Source organism: Labrus bergylta, chromosome 9, assembly GCF_963930695.1.
Source record: "Labrus bergylta chromosome 9, fLabBer1.1, whole genome shotgun sequence".
Lineage (NCBI taxonomy): Eukaryota > Metazoa > Chordata > Actinopteri > Labriformes > Labridae > Labrus > Labrus bergylta.
In genome coordinates, this window is record NC_089203.1 from 22,542,695 (window position 1) to 22,567,711 (window position 25,017).

The following is a 25,017-nucleotide window of genomic DNA, read 5'->3' on the forward strand; positions in this document are numbered from 1 at the left end:
CATCATTTCAAAGAGGCTCTCTTACAGAAATACATTTCCTTGTGTATTTTCCTTAAACTTGCAATAAGATTGGTCACGTGCATGCTTGTAAACGTAATATTTCCTCTGGGCTCTGTTTGATGCGGTTTGACTATTTTCCATCAGCATATATTCCCCTGCTGAGGATACTCTGCGACCTCTCGATGTACCGTAGTGCATTCCATTAGCCTTCTGCTGCACTTAAGGCTCAGATAAAATCAGGGCAAATAGAGTTTGCTGTCATACTGGAACCATGCAGAAATACATCTCTTTTTTTTGTGTTGCTTTTTTTTTTAAGGCTCTCCCTCAGGGTTTCCAAATTTAAACTGCTTCTGAAAGCTACTATTTGAAGGAAGTAGATCTCCTCTGTTTAAGACCCCTGCATGCAATTTGCTACACGACTCTGTTGAATCTAGTTTCACGTGTACCGAAGAAGAATTTGAGTAAGTTTTGGCAACACAGATGTGTCATCCTTGTTGCTGAGCCTTTGGGCACCAATCCAGACTTTGGGAAATGCAAACATGCACCTTAAAGACGATGAAAGCCAGTGATTGATACTCCCTCCAGGGTAGTTGCACTTATTAATTCATTCTTAAGGTGCAGCAGCAGGTTAGGAAATATAAATACCAGTGTGCCTTTAACAAGTGAAAACACTTTTCTTCTAATTCCCCACCCTCTCATGTGCCTCAGGTGTGATTCGAACAACGGAGACATTGGACCGGGAGATGAGGCCTCATTACTGGCTTTCTGTCTATGCCACCGATCTGGGGACTGAGCCTCTGATCTCCTGGACTCACGTCTTCCTGGAGGTCCTGGACGTTAACGATAACGCTCCAGAGCTTTCACAGCCGGTCTATTTTGCGTCGGTCCAAGAGAACGTGGAAAAAGTGAAGTCGGTCGTGCAGGTATCTGCCATAGACGTGGACACTTCCTCTGAGGGAAAGCTGACCTTCCAGATGTTGGAATCTCATCAGACGTACTTTGACGTGGATGCCAAAACAGGTAATTAAAAAAAGTAAAAAAGCAGAAACATGTACGACTTTTGAACAAAACATATCCATTTAATATGCAAACAGTGGGAAGTTTGCTTTTCTACACTTCTATAGAGTTATTGGAGGTCACATTTAAAGCAGTTGATTGCACATGCAGAAAAAAACCAAATGAAGCACTCTATTTTGCACACTAAACACTTACCATGTAAACTATACAGCACAAACTTTTCCTCATGAAAGAGACTACTGCTCATTTATAAACATGATATCAACCCCTACCTGTCTCTTGGATAACAGAGCCCCCAATGGCTCTCTGTTTTTGAAAGTAAACCCTTTCTGTTTATCAAACACAGAGGTGATGGGCACCCTCTTGCCTTCTGTGCTTGGTGTTTTATAGCTAAAGTAGAGAAATTGGTCACTGTTGGACTTGAAGCAGCAACATCCTGTGAATGTTTTTTTTGCATCCTGTGATTGCTTAAAAGAGCGAGAAACATTTTTGACAGTTCAGTTTTGGTGACTCAAGCAATGTGTGCAAAAGGAAAATACCCTCCCTACTGTGTTTCTGATTTGTTATATTCTGCCTGGAGGGTGTTCTGTTTTACATAAAGGCCTGTAAAATCAGTGGAGCTCCATTCAGACGCTGAAGCAGCAACCTGAGCAACATAATTATAGAATCATTATCATCATTCAGCATCAATTTATGACACTTTTAATGCAGTAGCTTCACTTCAAATAGAAAGCTCTATGTAATTTTCCCATTATCATTTGGCATTATTGCTGGAATTCAATGGAAATTAAGCTCACATTTTTAAACATGTTGTTTATGGTTGAAATGACCCTTAATTATTTTTAATGCAAATAATTTTCAGTCATTTGTTTTTTTTAAATTCTTAAGAGACTCCAATAAAATAAAACACGCTGCTGACAAATGTCTCAAATGCCCATTCCCTTCACTAAGCAGGGATATGATTCTTCTGGAATTATACAGAACTATTGATTTTCCAACCTGAAATGTTAAACCCCGAACAACAACAGTGTTTCCAACACATACATTACTACATTGATATACTTACAGCGACCTTATTATGTTTGCAGATTCTTTTGGATATGTCCTTTTTATTTTTATCTGAATAAGATCGCCGCCTAAGATCAATGAACTAGCAGACGATCTGCACGTGCTCTGTTCTGCTCATGTGTTGTGAGTAGCATCTGATACAGGGTCTGTAAATCCAGTAACGTCATTCAAATATGAACTATAATAACATATGCTTCATGTATACAGAAACTGCCTTAGAAATTAAATTAAAAGGACGAAAAAGGTTGCTATTTGTCCTTTACCAATCACATTCCTGCTTAGAGGATGTCTTACTTCAACATTTTAATATGTTGACTTTTTGAATATAAATCCTTCATGCAGCTTCTCCTTCCAGCTTTGTGACCATCCGCACAAACATTGACATGTTCAGCGTGGCCCTGCATCGTGTGATTGATGCTTTTAGGAACTTAACATACGGGCAGGTAGATATATATATACAGGAACTCTGGGACAGGGGATGTAATTGGATCAGCCTGCACATTGTCATCCAACCATTTCACATGCAGTTTGTACAGATCTATAGGCTGCCTGCATCCTTGTGGCTGCCTGCAACACTGTGATTGATTTACATTTTGATTCAACCCCCCCCCCCCCCCCCCCGTGAACATAAAGCATCTGGAGGACCTCTGTGCTGTTTCAGTCGCAAATTGATTCGACATATCAGTATATCGTACTGTGTCCCAGTGGCAGATTTACATTTTGATTCAGGGGTATTACTGCTGCTATAAAACCTAACGGCGAGTTATTTCCCACAAGGAGAGGAGGGGGTGGTTGAAAAATGGTTGATATCTCCTAATGCACCGCTGCAAGTCTGAGCAGGGCGAGCCATGCAGGACTCGGGCGTGTCTCAAGTAGTACAGGGCTGAAAATGAAACTTCCTAATGAGAAGCTGCATCAAAGGTCACTCACAAACTCATTCATCCCCATTTGAAAGGATGAGTAGTTGTGTAGAAAAACTAAAGTATCGGGGGGAGGCCTGTTTACCACCCCCCAGGTATGTCAGTGTTCATGTTTGACAGTTGCACATGAGTCACCTGGTGCAAACCTTGATGTTCAGGCAAATTAGCTCAGCATTGGCTCTGGGTTACAAGCTGCTACAAGCCCAGTCCTACTCTTCTAATCTCCAGTTTGCTGTGGTGTTTGTCCACACCCTAAGGCCAGTATACCAGAGGATTAGAGACAGGCAGGGCCAGTTGTGTTAATACAGAGACCGTTCAGAGGCAGGGGTGACAGGAGGTGTTGTAACAGGCACAGAGTGTTGCATTAAAACAAACTTTTATTTTGTATAAAAGCAGGTGTATTTGATATGCATTACTCATGTGTGCTAGCACAGGATGAAATCTGTTTGGTTGAAAGGATTATTGTGTTTTTTTGTGTGCTTTTTACTCTCCGAGGATAGGGTTAAGACTTTCGATTTTTTGAATGTACATGACCCAATTTCCTGCAGTAAAGCTCCTGAACTTTATCCTCGAAACTAATATTTGATCTCTATAAGCTTCCAAAAGTAAGAGTTGCATAGGGCAACAGAGAACAATACTGTCAGAATAAATATCAATTAAAAAAAAAAAAAAAGATCCGGAAAGGAATGACATAACTAACCACACTGAAATGCAAGTGTTATTGGTGAACTCTTGCATGAATGAGAGGATAATAATTTTCCAGTAAAACAGGGTGCTGGTAGCCTAGTTGTTAGTGTGCACCCCATATATGGAGGCTGCAGGACCTCCAAGTGGTCGACCCGGCTTCGAATCTGAACTGTTGTTCCTTTCCCACTTGTTGTCATTCCCCACTCTCTCTCGCTCTCCCTAATTTCTGTCCACTTTCCTAGCTCTACAATAAAGGCCCAAAAAAAGCCCAAAAATAAACCTTGAAAAAAAACAAACTTGTAAAGTTGAAAGAAATTTGATGACAGAAACACTAGAAATATGAAGTTGTTAAAATGAGCAGAACATAATAAGGATTAGTGCTGTAATAATAAATAATATAATATAAACAAAAGCTCCAAAAAGGCAGTTCTATCCAGGTTTTAATAATGTGAACTTTTGATGGTTTTGGCTCAGAGCGAATGAAAATGAAAGAAAAGAAAACAGCTTACTGGCAGTGATGAGTATGTTCAATCATCCAAAACCAGCATCAGCCATTAGTACATGTGTCATTAGTAGGATCATCATCCAACTTGAACAATTCTGTAACCTTTGGACTTGGACTTTGGTAGCCTGAAACTCAGTCTGGAGGGTAGGAGCTCGAATTTTCAAAGAATGAAGAGAGTCGAACATTCTAAGCTTCATTCTTGACGCCAATGATCACTTTGCGTTTTTGTGGCCTATTTTTGTCCCTTTCCCATTTCAACATGACATTTTCCCCTTTTACAATGCCAACACCATTGAGCCATGGTTTTCTCAGTTTAGTGCAGATTAGCTGGACGAGTCTGTGACCTTCAACACCTTTGGGATGACCTGGAATGAGCCAGACCTTATCACCCAAATATCAGTGTCGCTCCTTACTAATCCACTGACACTTGGAGATTGGAAGGTTCTTATAGGAGCAGATAAGTGTCCATTGTTTTAGAGTCAGATGTTCAACTATCATATGAGTGTAAAGTTTAGTGTCCACTTCAGGTAATGTATTTTAAATCAAGGCAAGTAAGAAAGAAAGCCCATTAAGACGATACATTCATTCATTCATTCAAGATTAGTCTGATCTTTGAAACACTCCAATTGACGGGTTCAATGAAAACTCTGACATCAGACTTAGTGATAACACAAATCCAGGTAAACGAGGGAGATGATGTTACCTTAAACAATGTTATCGTGCTGCTGAAACCTGACCTTAAAAACATGATCCACTTTATCTTATTTTCACACATGAACCCATCATTACTAACCGACCGGTGTAGAAACCTCTCATGCCCAGACAGGATGAATGACTCACAGCTGTGTGCAGCTTTCTGACTAAGTTTTCATTCTCCTACAGTGTGCATATATACCGCAGCGCAGTCTTGTCTGATTCAGCCTTAAAGAATTAGTTCAAAAACGTTTCAGCAGAGAAGGAAGAAAATACAAGTTAAATCCAGTCGGATCTGTTATTGTTGAGTTCTTAATTTGCTATGAACATTTTTTTTCTCCGACTTGTACAAGTTGGTGCAGGGATCGAGGGTGCGCCAAATTGCCAAAATGATCGAAAAATTGCCGCCACTTGGTTGTGCAAGTTCCACGTAGGTTTCATTATTTTTCGTGACTTTCAAAGAAAAGAAAAAAAAAAGTTGTTTGTTTGGCAAGGCCAGGCAAGTCAAGTCAAGAATTTCCAAACTCATTTGCATTTTTTAACAGCACATTCCTCAAATTATTGCAGAGCCTTGAAGATTCTCGGAGTGATATTAAATGAAGCATTCTGTTTTTCTCTAGTTTTAAAACTTAATGTTCAAATGCCATCAAATGAGAACTGGGTATGGTAAACAATTAAGAGATCATGTGGAGATATTCTTTATTTTCTCTGTTTGACAATAAATCCACTGATTGGATACCAATGGATACCAAGTTGATCTACTACAGCTTTAATTGCGTGCTCACCTAAATACCAATAAGTCATTTCTCAGAAATATATAATATGCCATAGAGCTCCATTGTGGTCCAAAAACTTCTCAAAGACTTTACTTCAAGTTGACTCACATATGGCATCCTGCTGTCCAAGTATTCACAACAGATTATTATGTAGCTTTCTTGTATCTGTTTAGTTTTGATCACGTATCTGTTGATTTTTCAGCATCTATTAATGTTGCAAGGTGTGCCACCTTGTGTAAATGTTCTACCTTGTGTTTTAAAAAGTGTACATTTGCAACTTGAAGAAATGTCTGCCTTTTGCAAGCAGCAACAAGTTAATAAAGTATTTCCTATTCCGATTCCTAACCATTGGCTGCAGAACATATAATGCCCAACAAATGCATTTTTTTTCCTAATTTTTAAAGTATACTAGAAACTTCAGTGATCCGCTGTTGTAGAAAAATACTGGGTCTTTTCAATAAATAATTTATAATTACAACATTTAAAGATTTAAACATGTGGCGCACACACCAACCACCAGGCTACCGGTGCCCGGACACATTTATCACTTTTATGGGATTTTTGAACAGAAGAAAATGGAGGTGGGGGACTTTTTTAATGTTTTTATTTTTATTGGATAGAACAGCTAAAGAGAGATATGGACATTTTGGGAAGAGAGAGTTGGTGGACATACAGCTGAGGGCCGAGGTCGGACTCGAACCCACAGCCGCTGCGACGAGGATAATAACCTCTGTACATGGGTAGCGCTTCACTAAGCTATCAGCGTTCCCATCACTGTATCTTTTTCTTGACTCTTTCCAATCACTTTGAAAAAATTCGCCTAGCTTCAAGTTTCACTTTTTTTTTTCTTTGAGCTCACCTTCAGAAAGTGTATCCACCCATTAAACTATATCATTCATTAAGTAATACCGATAGTAGCTCAGGTAAACACTGCAGAGGAGAGGCTCTCCGTCTCAGATCAGATAGTGATCTGATAATGAGGGGCACTCTTAGGGTCGGGGTGTGGGCCAGCTTGGGGGATTTGTTTTGTAATTAATGATGAATTGGGCTGTTGGTGGCTAGGGGCTTAGCTTAATTTGCATACATTTGTTACTGAAGAGGTCATTAAGTATTCTAAGTTCAAGAAACAAACCCCCTCTCTTGGGCAAAGCTGAGTGAATTTGGAGTCCTGTCTTGCACACTTGATTTGTTTGACTCACTGACTTTTTTTTGTGAGAGCCTTTTTTTTTTTCAGCTTGATTGGTATTACTGAAACGTTTCTCTTAAATCCCACTTCATTTGGAACTATCCCTTAAAAATACAGATAAGCATCACTGAGTGAAACAAGGCCATGTCCAAAAACATTCCCCAAATAGAGGATCGTCCACTGAAGAGTCTTTCTTGGAGATGAGTCTAGAGAGAGAGACAAAACAAACAAACCGGGCCCTGACACGCCGGACTACACTGTTTACTCTCGCAGGGTTTTGAAAACAGTCCAGCACGGCTGAGTGAAAACAGGCAACGAGGGTCAGACGAGGCTTTAGCCCTGATTCCCATGTCTGTGCTAATGACAAAAGCACACTTTCTATTGTGCCCCACCTGTCCTAATGATGTCCTCTCAGCAGGGCGTGTTTGCACTGTCGTAAAGAAAATCCAAATGACCCCATGCATCAGTTCACAGAGAAAAGCTCCCACACCTCCCTGAGTCTGCCTCCTCAAACATATTCCTCTGACTTATAACTGAACTCCATGACACACAGTCCTTGAGTGAACTTTATAGTTTTTTTTTCACAAGCAGAGGGGCTAAAACATACATCATCAAACTGTTTCCACTGTCTCCAAAAAGTAAGCTGATGTTGCATTGAGGATAAGTTCTTACCTCCTCTGCTTAGGGATTTATCTACATATCGATTAAAGCCTCTTTGATCAATCTCTGCTATGTGTTGCACGTTTGTTAGAACTGCTGTGTTTTGAAGGAGAGGTTAGAAGTAGCTGTTATTACGAGGGGAGAGGTGACTAAATTAAAAACTTTGAAGAAAATAAATGAACAGGCTGAAAAAAATCAAAATTACAGGACGCAAGCAGGAAGCTGACTTCCCTGCTGTGTTGAATACCATCAGGGGCAGAAAAGAGAAGCACACTGTCACACAGAAGTTTAACCAGATTTGTCTTGTTCTCTTTTTATATCTGTAAAAGATCTTAACCTCATCCCCTGCTGGCACAGAGGCGATCTGTGTCGTTAAGCAATGAGAATAAACAGTGTCGGGAAGAATCAGGGATCGTACTTGGAGTCCTGCCCACCTGTGCTCACCTGGCCTTCAGCCTAACAAAACTCAACCTGCTGAAACGGTGACGCATGCATGGATAAGTTCAAACTCAAGGAGAACATCGACTTCTTCCAATGCCGCTTTAAATAAATCAATCACTCACTTGGGAACAGAATGAAAGCTTGTAGGAAACCCTCCACCCTTCTGCTTTCAATGCTTTCAAATCTTTTCAACATAGTTACAGCTGATATATATATATGTATGGGAAGGCATTCTCCTTATTGCTCCTGATTGTTCACATATGCATCATATGCATCAATAACATTTCACACCAAGCACTAACAAGGGGTTTTCCTTGTCTCTTTGGTATTAAAGAGGGAAAAACACACATGCAGACATAATTTCTCTGTGATCCACACCCTCCTCCAGCTGATCCCTCTTATTATGCAGCCAGTAACCCCGAGTGTCTGTGTGTGTGTCTCTGGTGTCCCTATTAGAGCTAATAATTGCCCTAAAACACTTCACTTCATTTATTTAGATTAGATGCGACGAGGTCAAAAGCTCAAAAATTGTCTCACAGATGCAGAAAAAAATCGAGAAGTCACAACAACAACAAAAAATCTAACTAAATACTTCAAAGAGGTGATTAAACAAGAAGAGACTCGATAGAGAAATGTGATAAGTAAAATATTATGAAACATAAAAGTCACATAAATCTGACATGGATTAAGCATTTCTTTGACGAATGGATTAGTTTGATTAATAAAAAATGTGTCACATTGTTTCATCAGGATATTTGACGATAATCTGCCTCTCTTTTAAAGATTAAAACACTATTTTGGATTGGATTCTGAAGCTTAACATGGTTCAACTTTGATCTAAATGACTAACAGCCCATTCCTCATAAAATCAATGTATAAGGGTTCAATTCCAGGAAAAAAAAAAGAGTCTTGTTAACTAATCTACTAAGTCCTACTCTTTACATTTGACAAGAGAACATATAAACACAAAAATAAATCAATGCAATGTAAATGTTGTTAACATCAATGCAATGTAAACAACATAATAACCACCGTAATAACATACCACCTGTCTTCCTAGTGAAGTTAAAGCTCACATATTATGAAACATACATATTGCACATTGTTTTTTCAAACACTAATATGTGTCTCTGTGATGAAAACTTCATCCTCCCCATATTTTGCCTGCCCAGCTTTTCAGACTTGTGTGATCGAACAGGCTTTCCCTCCATGACATCACAAAGGGCAGTAACCCCTCCCCCAGGTGGGAGACACTCCCACAGCAAAAGGCAGTTATACAAAATAAAAAGGAAAACTCTGAGGGTCTTGTGAGGTAAATCGACTGATTTTGTCGATTGTGTCTGGTGGCTTTAGAGAGCGTGATTGTAAGCGGCTGTTTCATCTTTAACGACGAAGATTTCCGTCTTCAACAAATAGGTCTAATTATAAAAGGATCCTTAACAATAACAATCTAATCCTGTCTTTTTGGTGGCCGCTAGCTGACGTCATCAAGTCTTGAAAATTCCAAATACTTGACCTGAAAATAATACTTAACATCCCCCCCCCCCCCTTTGGCTGAAGTGCCCTTCCAGGATTAGACACACAATCAGACAAACAGCTGTACACAGACCCATGTGTGTCAATAACCTGTCGAGCCACATAGTTTATAGGTTGTATCAGAATCACACAATCAGACAGACACGCTGATTCACCAAACCGACACTCAGCTAACGTCTGGCGCCGCTGGTTGAGCCTGTATCAAATGATCCTTCAGTTAATTTAGCTTGTTCAACTGACACTAGAGTCACTTAGTGAGAGAGAGAGAGAGAGAGAGAGAGAGAGAGAGAGAGAGAGAGAGAGAGAGAGAGAGCTCTCTGATTGGTGAGTCTGGTGATCATTCAGAATAATTTGAATTCATATTCACCTTGAGTGTTCTCCTGCCTCTTCCAGCTTCTAAAGTGCTCCACAGGGTGATGAAACAAAGTGGTGTGACATAACAAAATGTAACCTCAAGATGAATGTTTAAGCTTTCGAACACATCTCTTTTTTTTATTCATTCATTTCAAGTTTTTTTTCTTCTTCTACCAATTTCTAAACATAAATTCAGCATATATATCTTCTCTCCTTAACACAATACAATCACTCATTTGATATTTGTGACATACAGTTTCACCCTAGTAATTAAAATATTAATTACACAGGAACACATTGACCACTCTCTCACTCCATTCTCATGTATTTAGTTAATTGTTTCCTTTTCAAGCTTTGTTTCTGTTTTTAACTTATTTTTGTCTGAATCATCTTCCTGTTGTGTCTTCCGTTGACTCTATCCATCAATGAATCACAACAAGCGTTATCTCAAGACATTTTACAAAGAGCAGTTAAAAGACCTAACTCATAGCTTTATTACAAAGACCCAACGTTAATCCATCATGAGCACAACACTTAGCAACACTTTGCAAACTTGTGGTAAGAAAAAACGTCCTTTTAAGAGACAGAAGTCTTGATTCATGATGAACAGCCGCGCCCTGTTTGAAAAAGGGGATAGAGGGAGATGCACGAAGAAGGATCGGAACTTTACCAAGTTGTTGTAGCTTTGGACATCGGTCATCTTCTCCCAACATCATACCCTTTCCCATTTTATATCATGTTCATGTATATAGAAAACAACTGAAGCAAACTTTCTCTTCAGATAAAGACCATGAGATGCAGTTGAAAGTTCCAGAAATTACTTGATCTTTAATCACTTTTCTATGAGAAAATTAATTTTATTTTGATCATTATTATAATGTGGTTATATATACTTTCATGGTTTAACAAGGCGGAAGCTGCAAAAATGTAGGTATCCTGATAAGATACTAAAAAAAAACCTGGAAAACACAATTTCCCCATATATTCAAAAGCAGAACGCTTGTGTTTTCATCCAGCTGGCTCAAAAAAAATAAGACACACAACTCACACTGCACGTACACAAGCCTACTGTTACTTTATTCACCATCACACACATTTGTACCAAAACAACAGCAGGAACAACATCCATAAACCAAAGGTGTTTTCTTAGGTGTGAACACTTCTGCGAGAAACAAAACACACACACACACACACACACACACACACGCACACACATACACACACCTAAAACAACAGTAGCAGTAACTCTCCTAACTGTGTGTGTTTATTTGTTGGGGGTAATTAGTACTCTCACTTCCCGGGACTGAGACTTCCACCATTGACTCTGTGTACGTGTGTGCGTGTGTGTGTGTGTGTGTGTGTGTTTGGTGTGTGTGCACAGGTGTTATCAGGACTCACTCAGCGCTGGATCGGGAGGATAAGGCGGAGCACACTGTCGAGGTGAGACTCTTCAAAACAACACTTTCATTTCCCTTCCGATTCAAGGTGAAACACAGCAAAACGAAAAAAAAAAAACTGCTGTTTTTGTTGAGCATTAGATGTTCTGAGTATCAATAAATCCTAAACAATGTGATCGGCAGACCCACACACTGCACTACAAATCTTCTATAAGGACAACATAACGAGTGAAAACATGTCGATTACAGCCTGTTCACACCTGATATTAACATGTGTCCTGGGTGATGTGATCACACATGGACATCTTTGAGTACATCTGTTCACACATGGGATGATAAAGTCTCTTTACATGTGTCTCCACTGACCATTTGTTATTGAATCTTACTCCTTAGCTCTACAGTGTTTTCTTACTCAAAAACAAATCAACAAATTAAAAAGTGTGATGCAGACTTTCACCTTGAAGCGGTGGATCTCCACCGCAGACTGGACTCTCTTGTGTGAAGGTATTCTTGTTGCGAAAACAAAAAGTTTGGGACGTGTTGCTTTACTGCTGCCTGTAGAGCAACACTTAACTTGCACGTTCATTTGTTCTGTTGTGTTAAAACAATTAGAATGCAGAAAAAAGCAATAACACAAAAACGAAATGAATCCATGAAGGCAGCAAGAGAACAGCAACAGTCTGTTGTGAGAGACAGTGTTTCTGTCTATGGAGTCTGGTGGCTTTGCATTTAGTGTGCCCTTCTTTACACATCGTCCCAAAAGAGACTCTGGAAAAGTTCATAACAGTTATTTTTTCACAACTTAATTATTATATTCTGCACAAGCTTTCAACCAGATTGACATTATGATGATACTCCTCTTTCTTCACCCTCTTCAGGTCATCGTCTCTGATAATGGGACGCCTTCTTTGAGCTCCACCGCCACCGTCGTGATCCGAGTTCTGGACGCAAACGACAACCGACCAAAATTCACTGACAAGCTCTTCCACGTCACGCTGCCTGAACAGCTGCACCGGGCCGGTAAACAGGAAGTGTGCAGGATGGTCGCCCACGACGACGACGAGGGCTCGAACGCCGTGGTCACCTACAAGCTCCAGGACAACAAGGACGAGCGTTTCGAGATCGACTCGGTGACTGGTGTAGTGACGGCGCTCGGGGATTTCTGGCCTCGAAACTACAGTATTCTCACGGTGAGTTTCAAGGACTCCATCTACAGCTGTCTGTTATTATCGTGTCATTTAACCACATTGAATTGTGCAGCTTTGCAGCCAAAACACGCCTCATATCTTTCACCAGGAGTGATTATGAGTTTGTATTCATAAAGACTTGGGGTAAATACTCTCTCTGAAGAGTCCTGATTCATTTGTGTGTCTCTGTAGGAGGTGTGGACACTTAAAAAGTCTTGGCCGAGCCCACCAGCTCTGCTAAAGAGGCTTAATTACCCGTGCTTAACACCCTGAAAGGCACTTCTCTAACACCTGCTCTGAAACCAGCGCATGTTCTCAGTCCTTGTCATCACTCAGCTTTTGTAGAAGTGACTGAGGTTAACCAGTTGCAAGAAAAGCACCGCAGGATTTCAGAGACATCTTAAAAGTCTGTTTTTTTGTACTCCCCCGGTGGACGTACAGAGCGCTCGTTAAGAGCTTGTTTCTCTGCACGATGAGCAAGTGTACATGCAGTTTTACTTCCTGTTGTTCGGGATTTTTAACAACAGGGTTCAGACTGCCTATTAAAATATTCCACCTGTGCTTGAGTGATTGATTAGCACGTACAATAGAGAGTTAGCTACTTTAAATGTGCATGCCAACACAGCAACAAAGGGAAGAAGATACTCACTCTCACGGCACAGTGCAGGAGAAAACCTGTAAATTCAGCTCCAAATTTCTCCGTTTTTGTGCCACATTTGTTTAACTCGGACCAGAAAAATAGACTGAAAAAGGCAGAAAACCAATCATTCAACATGTAATGTGACTTAGAATCCGACTCTAAAACAATTTAAGTTGGTCCTGATTGGTGGAAGCCTGTAAAAATGTAGTAAAATTACAATGTAGTAAAAAGTAAAAGTGGCTAAATCAAGAACAAAATACTTTATTTAGCCATCTCATTTAACAAAATTGATGATGGGACATTTTTACTTAGTTTACAACTTTAAACCAGCTATAGTTTGGGATGACATCATGGAAATATCTAATTTATTTGATGTTAGCATTAAGGACGGGACGACATAGTTACTTCGGTTTTATAATGAATGACTATACAATACATTTTTAACATGTTCATTTGGTGGATTTCCATAATCGTGATTTTCAGGATATATTTTTGTGACTAGTGTTACGGAGGCCTAGCTAGTCTTCACATGAAATGAAACTTCAATATTTATTCAATTGATTTCAGATTAAAGCGACAGACCAGGGCAGCCCATCGCGCTCCTCTACAGCGAGACTTGACATCGAGTGGATCGCCCTCCCGCCGCCCTCTGCCGAGCCAATCACATTCGACGAGCCCAACTTCACCTTTGCCGTCATGGAAACGCAGCCCCTCACTTACATGGTGGGCATCATCATGACCGAGACGCACCGGCAGAAGTGGTTCGATATCACAGGTGAGGGGAAATACAAAAAAACACACACGCATCGAGCCGAGTATTGATCGAGGGTTGTTTGCTGTGCAGGTGAGGGGAAGGAAACAGAACAAACTTCAGGCCCTGATGAAAAACAAGCTGCACACAAATGAGGGCAATGATCTCTTAAAGAAGACAAAGGATGGAGGAGAAAACAATTCATATGAATTTCCTCAGTATCAGGGCTCAGAGATCACTGCCTAACTACTTCTCATAGATCACAGTTTCTCCTTCTCTGCTTGAGGCGAGGTAAAAAGCAAACACATAAGGAAAGATTTCTGACATTCTCTGCATTGCCACTTGCGCCTAAGTGCTGAGAATACAAGCAGGTTGCAGCCGTCATCCATCTGAATGAGCCTCCATCTGAACGGGAGGCAAGTTATTTTCTAAAGGTCAGCAGAGTCCGGCAGCAGTGACTGATACCGAAGCAGAGCCGGGCCGTGGCAAACAATATTAGAGTGAATTTACTCCCTGATATTTTTACGGTTACACATCATCAATCTGTGATTTGAAAGTGTTTCCAAGACTCATTTTCTTCTAAGGTGCTGTGATTTATTTCATTGATCAACTACAGGTTTTCCTCAATCATCCTCTGCATCATCAAATGTTTCCCAGAGGTGTTTTAGTCAGTTGGCCAGACTTCATGTGACTTTCAGTTGTTCAAATGCAGCTGATAGAGACTGCAGAAGTAAACTCACCAGTATGAGTTTTCAGTAGATCCCCACATAATTTGCAGTCATTCCTGTTGGCAAGCACTAAACATATGAAACTTAATCAATGCAGCACCTTTACGGAGAGGTAAAAAGGCCTTTGCATCAACAAATGTGCAAAAATACACAGCACAAAAGGACTTAGGAGAAAATACACATATGAAAAGAAAAAAACAAACAGCAAACAAGCTTTTCTCCCAGTAACCCTTTAAATTACAGAGATGGTGATGTAAAGAACTGGGTTAACAGTTTTGACTACGCGTTTGTGTGCACACGACGGCTGCCTCGAATGCCCTGCATCTGTTTAGTGCTTCACTTGTGTTCGTCCTCATAACCTGACGCAACACTGACGCAGGATGCAACAGAGACGTTTGAGGACACTAGTGATCTTATGGTTAGGACATTTCCCAGTGTCTAAGAATTGCAACTTTAACTCAAAATATCTGAAGCTTTAAGAACCCGTCGGTGACATAACATGAGAGGGGAGATGTGCATAGAGCTCTGAAGTGGTGGTGATGGCAGTTTAGTTTCTGTTTTGAAGGTAACTAATGTGATCGTTTAATCTATAGGATTTATCTTTCTAAGTATGTTTTCTGTCACAGACGAGACATGTCTCTGAGGAGCAATCTAAGGCTTAGGTTTGGCCATTAGCTCTCACTGACCTCGTTCACCTTAATTTTGCATGTTCAGGGTTCCTCTGCAGCCTGAATGAGTTTGAAAAATAATCATTTTCTTGGGAAATTTCAGGTCTGGATTTCCAGGCATGGATTAAAAAAAAAAAGACTGTAGAAATATATTTGTGTTTTCCAACTATGACTATCAAAAAAAACAAGAACAAAAAAAACCCTTAAAAAAATATATATTTGTGCAGAAGTGTGCCTGCAATTTTTGGGGAAATACAAAACAATCGCCCATTATAGGTTGCCTTCTTTGTTTAGTTTTTTTAATCTAATTTTATAATTTACTCAAAGAGTGTACCGGTAATGTATTTTAAAGTTGAAATTTAAAACCATTTAGCTTTTTTCCTCAGTTCCAAATTGTGTATCTCACTTTCAACTAATACAGCCTACTTGAAACACTGCAAAGAAAACACTATGGACAGTAAAGCAGTAAAAAATACATTTTTTAGTCAGTTTTAATTTAATGTAATTCCATACATTTTAGACAGACTTAAGAAAAACTGAAACATTGCAAGCAAAAAATAGATAGAGAACACCACCTTGCAACCACAGAAGCTTAGGTGTCCCTGGAGTGATGGATGAAAAGAGAAAAAGAGCGGGATGAGAGGAAAAAAAGGTCTCTGTGTCAGCGGTTCAGCAGGACATATTCTCTCTGTGAGGATAAATCAGCAGTGTCTCTCCTCTCATCACCTGCCAGATCACCACAGGCAGGACGGTTGGCCATTCCTCTTCTTCTTCCTCCTTTTGTGCCTCTCTCTCTGGCTTCTCAAGCATAAAGAGGAAGACCGCCACAGAGGGCTTTCCAACAAAAAAAAGACAACATATTTGGATGAAGAGTCCATCAGGGGGTGTCAGTGTCACGTTCCTTTTCAGCCTCCCAGGAAACACATCAGGGTTCTCCCAGGCCGTTTCCTGCCAGGCGGGGCAGCAGCGTGTGCAGACAAATATCGTGCTTCCTCCTGTTCAGTTTGCTGTGCCAGGCTAGACCCGTGCCAGAACTCCGCAAACCCTCTCTGCATCCCTGAAGAGACTCTCAGTTGTCTCAAAGCTGCTGAAGCCGGATGTTACGTCTTGTGACATTTGTATGGTTTCAAGAATCAGAGCAGCACTGAGCACCGTGAGAAGTGTGACTGGATGTTATGACATATTTTATCCATGAACTGTAAAAAGCATGGACGCAGTGTCAGTGACCAATGAAGACCTATGTTATGAAGAACAATTAAGGTGGTCGCCATATTGGAAATGCTGACTCACCCAGACTTTTGATCAATCTAGAAAAAGGCAAAGAGGTGGAGCAAAGGTGGGCTTTAATATAATCCAAACAAATGCATTGTTTGGCCAATCCCTTTTCAGTTTAAACCAATAAAGAAATGAGCTCTAGTGAACAAGCCTTTTTTCAAACCAGGCTGTAAACATGTTTATTTCTGCTTTAAAAATCAATAGTTTCATATTTGACCTAACTGGAAATTTATGACGAATTTCCAGCAAAAGGTTGAGATGGCAGAGAGGCACCACAACACACCAAAACTCTTTTAAAATCATCTGTGACAGTAACATCTTTTGAAAAGTCAGTTGGTTTGATGCCAGCGAAAGGTGTTATCACAAAAACATCGTAATGATTGAACTTTTCTTTGACATTGACAGACATTGTTTTAAATCTATTATGTTGTGAAAAATCACCAATGAAGTGATGGCCTGCAGCTGTGAGGTAACTGATTGGAGTAAAGTGTTAGTGCAATATTTATCTTTGAAATAAAGTGGAAAAGTTTTCTGTGGTTAAGTGTTTATTAGGCAACTTCCCACCTCTGCTCTGTGATGTATTCCATATTTTTCAGAAGCTTTGAAAGCTGCATGTTCAATTAATCAGACCATAAGGCTTTTTTTTTTTGTAATGTTGGATAATTGTGAAGCGCTTTTCCCCCTGTGTGGTCTTCAAAACGTCACTCAGTAATTATCACTGAAAGCCTGTCAACTTTTAGTCCGACCAATCCTCTTCTTTTCTTCTCATCTAATTATCTTTTTAATTGAATGAACCATGACATTTCCCCCTGCAGTCTTATTTCAATCTTACTTTGAAGATTACAGTACATTACCTAACTCGAGACTGTATACTGAACTCTTTTTATTCAAGTTCCTTCCATTATTGTCTGCTCCCCGGTCAGACAATAATGGACCCGGTATCACTGACCCTCATCTCAGTGTTGGCAGATGAGGGAATGTTGTTGTGTCACAGGACTCCTCTGCCATGCAGATATGATCAGATAGTCATCGTCCGGCTCCTCTCCAGCACCAGAACCCAGATGCCTATAGAGGCTCTCGGGCCATGAGATAACTCAGAGAGACAAATAAAGACTTCCCTAGCTGTCAAAACAACTCAAACCGACTCCTGTGTATTTGCACAAAACTATTGTGCTGAATTTAGAGCCCAGTGGAAATAGAAAATCAGGGACACGGTATCAAAGAGCAGACATGGGGCTCTCTCTCTGCTTTGTTTGTTGATGGATTCAGTGTCCATCTATCTTAGCGCTGAAGCGTGTCCCAGCTGGCGGCGATGTGGTTGGGATGAGGGTCAGAAGCTGCAGGTTTGAGGTCGTGGTTCTCTGCTGGAGGACAAGGCTTGTCCTCTGTAGGTCAGAGCTGAGCGTCTGTTGTGATTGGATGAGTTCAGGCTTGTCCAGGTCTGAAGAGTTCCCCGATAGGAACGCAGTAAGGTTGAAAAAACACTTTTGTCATGTTATTTTAAACTAAGGTCTATCCGTCATTCTGGCCAAGGCTGAGATGGAAAAAGTCTGATAGTGGGTTTGGCATAACTAATCGTAAATAACTTAATTTGGTTCCTTCTCAGAGAAGTTTTAACATTTTCCTCACTTGGGATGTAGTGTAACTGTCTTGCACAGCAGGGTTTAAGAGGAAGTGCATCAAAGAAAAGAATCAATAGCCCTTCATTTCCGACCCTCATCTGTTGTTACAACCTCTGAGCAGTGACTTAAAGAAGACAACAGCAGGGAAAAGGATGTTCTCTCTGCAGGAACGTTGACTTGATATTGTGTGCACATAGCAGTTTGTCCTCTTCTGAGCAGAGCTGCTGAGGCAGGTGTACCAAAAGGAGACCCTGAGGCAGACACAGGACAAGTGCAGAAATTAAACCAACTTATAGTATGCCTTGGAGCCATTATTGGAGGAAGTTACAGCTGAAATGACATCTGTTTTTTGGTCTTTTTAACTTTCCATCCTCAGAATGCCCTGAAGGGAATGTCTGCTTCCGTCTATAGCTGCTTAGTGACTGCGATAAAACCCTTTCCCTATCTGAGTTTGGTCCTTTTAGAGCCAAGAGTGCAAGTCAGCAAGGATATTCCACTCCAAATCTTAACTTCAGAATGCATCATATTCAGTTGTTTCAACCATTTGTCAGAGAAATGTATACAAAAAGGTTGGCACCCAGTCTGAGCTCTCTAAGAAAACAGTACATTTTCTCAAAAAAGCAATAACACCCCAAAGCAATACCAAAGTGACAGGTAAAACAAACGACATGCTCTTTGTTCTTCTTGAGGCACAAAGATGTCAACATTTCCCTGAGGGTAGCAGTGAAGGATGGGCTGCATCTGTATTCTAACCTTAAAAAAAAAATACTGATATTGTCTTTTTGGTGCCTTGTTGATTTGGGTATCTGGTTGGAATTTGGCTCCATGGTGGGCCTGAAGAAAGGTCACCTAAATCATCAGGATTTATCACCCGAGGACTGTTAAGGTCCAAAGCAACTAGCCAAAGATTTTTTGACATAACTTGCTCTGGAAAAATTTGTAAGGTTTATTAAACAAACATTAGGAAATTGGGACGTGCATTATGTCAGCAAATAAAACCACTGCAGCATAGAATAGAATAGAATAGAATGTCTTTATTGTCATTATACAATGTACAACGTCTGTGCAGAAAGCAAATGGGACCAACTTTAAAGACATTAGCAGTGGGGCGCTGGTGGCCCGGTGGATGTGGCATGAGCCCCACTTACATACGAAGGCTTTGGTCCTCGATGCAGCAACCATGGGTTCGAGTCCTGCCTCAGCCCTTCGCTGCACGTCTTCTCTCACTCTTTGTGCCGGACATTTCCTTTCTCTCTTCAGCTGCCCTATCCAATAAAGGTAAAAACCACCCAAAAATATCACTTTAAGAGACGTTAGCTGTAATCTAGTTTATAATGAATTTAGAAATCTCCCCAAAATCCAATTATGATCTCCTACTTCCTTTTCCATTAAATTGGAATAATAGTTTTTTTTTTAACCTTGGCACTATTTTGAACGTGTTGGCATGCACATCTTATAACAAGGTTTTAATAATTGATAGGCTTTTGCTATTTTGAATCTATACATATATATATATATATATAAAACTGTGTAACTTTAAAATTTGCTTCATGTTCCTCTTTATGACAAATCCATTAGTATCCTCGTTTTTTTAAACCCAACTTGCAAGGCAGATCCTGTATTCACACCCATTTTTAGCTCTGGTTTGGTCTCCATCAAGTACTAAGAAGAGTTTATGTCTCTTATGACCTAAATGTTCTTCTTTCTCCACATGCTATTCTCTTTTCGTGTTTGTGTTTATGCCAGCTGCTACTGTGTAAAATGAGGATGAATGTCTGAGCAGTTGAACCTTCTCCACCTTGACCTCCATTTCTGCATCTCTGCATTTGATTTCCACTCATGTGTCACACAAAGCGTCATATGAGCAGGTACTGAAGGAAGTCAAGGAAGGCCTGTTAAATGACTGATGGGCTCCACCGTAGCCCTGACCCAGATAAACATGCAGAAGATGGATGGGAGAACGGATGAATGGATAAAAATGTCAGTGAAATTCCTGCATAGGCGATCCTTTTTTTCCTGTGTAGCATGACATTTTGGCGTGCACATTTTTTTCTCCCAGTACCATGAGTAAAAGATATTTTTTGCATGGCTGACCCCACAGGGAATGAAATCTCCAAGCTTGTCGGGGGATATTATATCTTCTTGGAGATGATCAGTAAAGTGAAAAATTGATTCTACAGTACATCTTCCTCCCTCCACGCTGAGACGACAGCCGGCAATGTGCGATGCTGCGTCTGATTCAGCCAGTTTTTGTTTTTTTTTCCCATGAAAGGCTTCCTGGGTGCTGATGTATGTCTTACAGGAAGTCAATCCAGGGATTTGGAAACTAAATCAGTTAAACAGACCCGTAAATTTGTCTGGTTAGCCTGCAGTGTTTCAGCTTGGTCGTTAGGGCGTAACTGACAGAAAAATGACCTCTGGATGACCCAATTATCTATCGATCAAAAACAAACAAAGAGAGTGCAGGGAGATCGGTTTATCTTTGTTTCAAGACGAGAAGAATAAAGAAAACAGAGATAGAAGATGCAAAAAAAAAAAATCTGTGGGCAGCCATCACTGACAGTAATAGAAACATATTTAGAGGTATAAAAGTGTGTGTTTAGCCCTTCACAAGGTGGACATCTTAATAATAAACACCATCTGGCTGTGCAGGCATGAGGTTTACCTCGCTCGCGTACAAACACACAACATGCTGAGAGGAAAGAAAGATGCCACGAAGCAGGAAAATTCACAATGGCACAGATAAAAAGTGAAGAGTGCAGGGAAAGAGAGAGGGAAGGAACGGAAAGGAGGAGAGGATAGAGGGAAACAGATGGACAAAGTGAGTCACTATTAAGGTTGATTTAGAACACAGTATGTCAGAGAATTTACTGGTTTTGAACAAAGGAACAAAACAATCACGCCTGTAGTCTGTAACCAATCCAATGAAATTGGTTAAATCATGTATAGAACCAAACCAAGACTGCTGTGTACTTATTTGAAGATAACAACACACTTTGGAACACCTGAAGGTTGTGTTTTATTGGCAGTAATTCAGACCAGCATGGGCTTTTTCCTGTATCAGTAAAGTCTAACAGACTTGGCTTGTGGTGGAGTCAATATTATTTTTAACTGACTGAGGACACAAACACAAACAATAAACTAAAAGTCATGACATGAACCTGAGTGAATCAAGGCCCAGACAAGATACTCCATGAGTATGTATGAACATGGACGGGTCAACTCCGTCTCCTTCCTTGTATAATAGCAAAGCCAAAATGTTACTGCAACGAGGGGCACTGACATGTTGCACTCGTGATGTTATTTGGAGCCAAGTCTTGGCAACAGAAGGGAGCTGGCTGGTCAAATTGCAGAATGACATCATGCTTCTTCCCATAATGGCAGCACACATTTATAGGATAGACAGTATTGTTACTTTTGTTGAGCTTGTTGGTGTATCAGTTGGTTTCTCACCCCTGTCTGTAATTAAGAGACCATCGGCCATGTCGTGTTGTGATTGATGGATTTATATGCAGGAGGAAAATATTTCCTTTTTTTTTTTTTTAAAGATTTATTTTTGGGCTTTTGGGCCTTTATTGGAGAGATAGGACAGTAGATGCCCCCCATTTTTGTCGTTACCCTTTTGTACCATTTTAATTCACTAATTCTAACAGGATACAGTTTTTAGAATAGCAATGCCCAAATTAAAAGTCAGTTTTTACAGATGAAGTCGAGATAAGATGAGGCGTGAAAGTTTGCTTCGAACATCTGTTAATTATTTTCACCTGTTGCTACACGACAGCACAGACTTGGCTTTGTCTTCTAAGTTCTTTTAAAATGAGACTATAGTATTGAAGGAGTTTTGGCCTTCCAAAGTTAGAAGGTGGATCATTAATTATAGCGCCCCCCTCAGGGAAATCACACGCTGGAGGTCAACGCCAAGATGCATCATTCCCGCCACCCGTCAAAATCAGAGCTGCAGCCTCTGACGTATCATCTGAGATATCACATCTGACAGCTGGGCTCAGCCTGATTCATAACCTCACTTACTGTAGCATGGACACCTGATGGAATAAACCTCTATCTCCATCTGTCTGTCTCTCCCTCACCTGTATCTCTCCCTCTCTCTCTGTCTCAGGTGGTGATGAGGAAAAGGACTTTGACATTCAGAGGAACACAGGAACCATCTCGATCGCCCGTCGTCTCGATGCAGCTCGGTGCTCCAACTACAACATGACAGTGCGAGTCACTGATGGCCACCACAGTGCCACAACACAGGTGAGAAACATGAAACCTGATTACAAAAACAGGCGTCATATATGAAAAAGCAATAGAAAGAGGATTTTATGAGAAAACCTGTTTGTGTATCCAGCGAAAATGAAAGAATAGTTTGAGAAATACTTAATATCAGGATTAAAACAAGTGAGAGGCAATAAAAGTGAAAATGAATAAAATATACTTGATGAGAATGGTAGATTCTTCAGTTGTTGATACCAGCGTTGGATGAACCAACAATTATTACCATTATAAGAATTGGACATAGTAGTAGTGGGAGGAAGTAAAGCAAATGTGGAAGCAAATTCAACATCTAATCGGTCCAGTGGCCAATAAGGGGGATCTCAACTGGTTGCAAAAATTGAACGATGGTACAGAATAATTTTAAAGAAAAAACGACTTCTCCCTTGATTTACTACCTCAGTATTTAATGGAGTCTATTTCACTGTTTCAAGTCTTCTTCAGTCCACCATGATGTTAATTTTTCTTTTTAATTGTGGGATTCGGGACAAAACAATGTGTTCACTCATACAAAAGTGTCTGTTTTTATTTATAATTTACAGAAATCAACCAAAAATAACTCCAATTAAAGATTTCCCAACAAAGATCAAGAAAAACTAAAGTCACTTTGAATCAACCCTGACCCTGATGAAGGCCACAAGCTGAAACGTGTTGGTCTAATAAAGTGAATAAAGTTGTTGCTGGAGCATTTTGACCTCCTCAAGCCTTTCACTCTTCATGCATCTTGGTAGTTGGTGTAGTCGTGCCAGACAAACCCTACTCTGCTTCTTAAACCTACAAAAAAGCTGCAAAGAACTTTATGATGTCCTCATTCGATTTCGAGGTTGAGAATCTAACTTTAACTTAAAGAAGCTGTGTAGCGGTGTGTTTCATTTTGAGCATCATTTTCTCAAACCCTGTGTATTTCATGTCCAAACTGCAGGCCTATATCCGTGTGCTGGACATGAATGATCATCGCCCCGTCTTCCTGAAGCAGCTGTACGAGGTGAGAATCTATGAAGATCCATTACATTTTTAATTGATTGCAGAGTTACGATCCGATAAGACAAGATAAAAACCGTGAGAAAATGTAAAAACATAAGAACACCATATGTGTGCACAACCCATTCAGTCAAGAGAAATTTAAAGAATATTTAAAGCGGTTCAGTTTGCGTCAGGGGACTTCCAAGTGGTAGAAGCTCCTCCTCAGAGTGGAGGATGTGAGACTGGTCAGACAACACTCTCTGTGCCTGCCTGAGACCAGGTTGCCCATGTGTCGACTGTAGGGGGGAGGTTTCCAGTCCTCCTCATGGCCTTCATGGCAGTCTGCTCCAGAAGAGCAAGCTGGTTTCTGAGTAGTAGGGTTCCCAGGTGAGCTATCAAAATGTTAATGTACAGAAAGTGGGTAGTTTAAAGTAATAGAATCGCTGAAGTGTATTTAATTTTCTGATTGGTTGATGTAGCCTACTTGAAGTAGCTGTCACTAACAAGAAAGCATGATAGGACAATGCTATTGAGTTCTGTTCATGTCAATCTAGCTTGACATGCATACAAGGATGGAAAAAAATAAACATTTGAAGGAAATATCAACGCATATGTGTGAGCGTAAACCTGTTGGGAGATTGTTTTTAACCTCAGCTGGTTATTTACTGTGCTTATCAGGACATATAGCAGACAGTATTAGGCTGCAGCGTCACTGTTGTTTTCCTAATCACAGTAATCTAGGCCATCTTGGGTCCTGTCTCTGAAATGATTGCTCTTACGGGACATTTTTTTTTCTTTTTTTCACGTCATTATAAAACCTCTTCCGTCACACCCTTTGTCCTCCTGTGTGTTTAAAGGTGAGGGTTCCTGAGGATACTTCCCCCTGGAAGGACATCCTGCAGATCAGCGCTGTGGACGCCGACACCAACAGCAAACTGGTTTACTCCATCCACAGCAGCCTCCACCCTGACAGCACCAAGCTCTTCCACCTGGACCCCAAGAGTGGAGTCCTTGTGATGACCGAGGAGCTTGACTACGAGAAGATCTCCGTTCATACGCTCATCATCATGGTAACAACACAGATTTTCACGACTCTTATGAAGTTATCTGTTGTGTATATTCTTGACACGAGAAACAGAACAGTTATATGGTAAATTAGACCCCCCAAAAAACTACACTATATCAGTACAGCATCATTTATACTAAATTTGCAACTACCAAGTTACCATCATAGCCTCCGTAGTCTCGTGCCGCCTCAGAAACAAACACTTTAATATATTTCTTCTCCTCCTCAGGTGCGTGACGAGAAGATCCCAGTGAAGAGAAACTTTGCGAAGGTGGTGGTTCACGTGGAGGATTGTAACGACCACTCGCCGGCATTCCTCAGTCCCCGCTACGAGGCCAGCATCTCCAACCTGGCCCCCACAGGCTTCGAGGTGATTCGGGTCAAGGCCCTGGACAAGGACATGGGCAGCAATGCCGACATCAGCTACTCTCTGCATTCTGGTGAGCAGCTAAGGGGCTGATTTGATCAGCCACTGTTTGACCCCCACAACCACTGCCTTCAGATTCAATCCTTATAACGTTGGCTACTTGGCTTAAATGAAGGGTTCAAGGTGATAGGAGATATAAAGGTGTTTCTTAATACCTTTCCCAGCCATTTACATT

The 25,017-nt window shown here is 40.6% G+C and overlaps 1 protein-coding gene across 1 annotated transcript in view; it reads left to right on the forward strand.

Annotated features, from left to right (window-relative positions):
• Positions 1 to 25,017, forward strand: part of fat2 (FAT atypical cadherin 2) — a 113,526-nt gene that overhangs the window by 18,274 nt on the left and 70,235 nt on the right. Inside the window, exons 3-10 of the mRNA XM_065958899.1 lie at positions 709 to 1,020; positions 11,225 to 11,283; positions 12,119 to 12,430; positions 13,635 to 13,842; positions 22,229 to 22,368; positions 23,309 to 23,371; positions 24,207 to 24,419; positions 24,645 to 24,855. Coding sequence (XP_065814971.1) covers positions 709 to 1,020; positions 11,225 to 11,283; positions 12,119 to 12,430; positions 13,635 to 13,842; positions 22,229 to 22,368; positions 23,309 to 23,371; positions 24,207 to 24,419; positions 24,645 to 24,855 — 1,518 coding nt within the window. The remainder of the gene's footprint in view (positions 1 to 708; positions 1,021 to 11,224; positions 11,284 to 12,118; positions 12,431 to 13,634; positions 13,843 to 22,228; positions 22,369 to 23,308; positions 23,372 to 24,206; positions 24,420 to 24,644; positions 24,856 to 25,017) is intronic.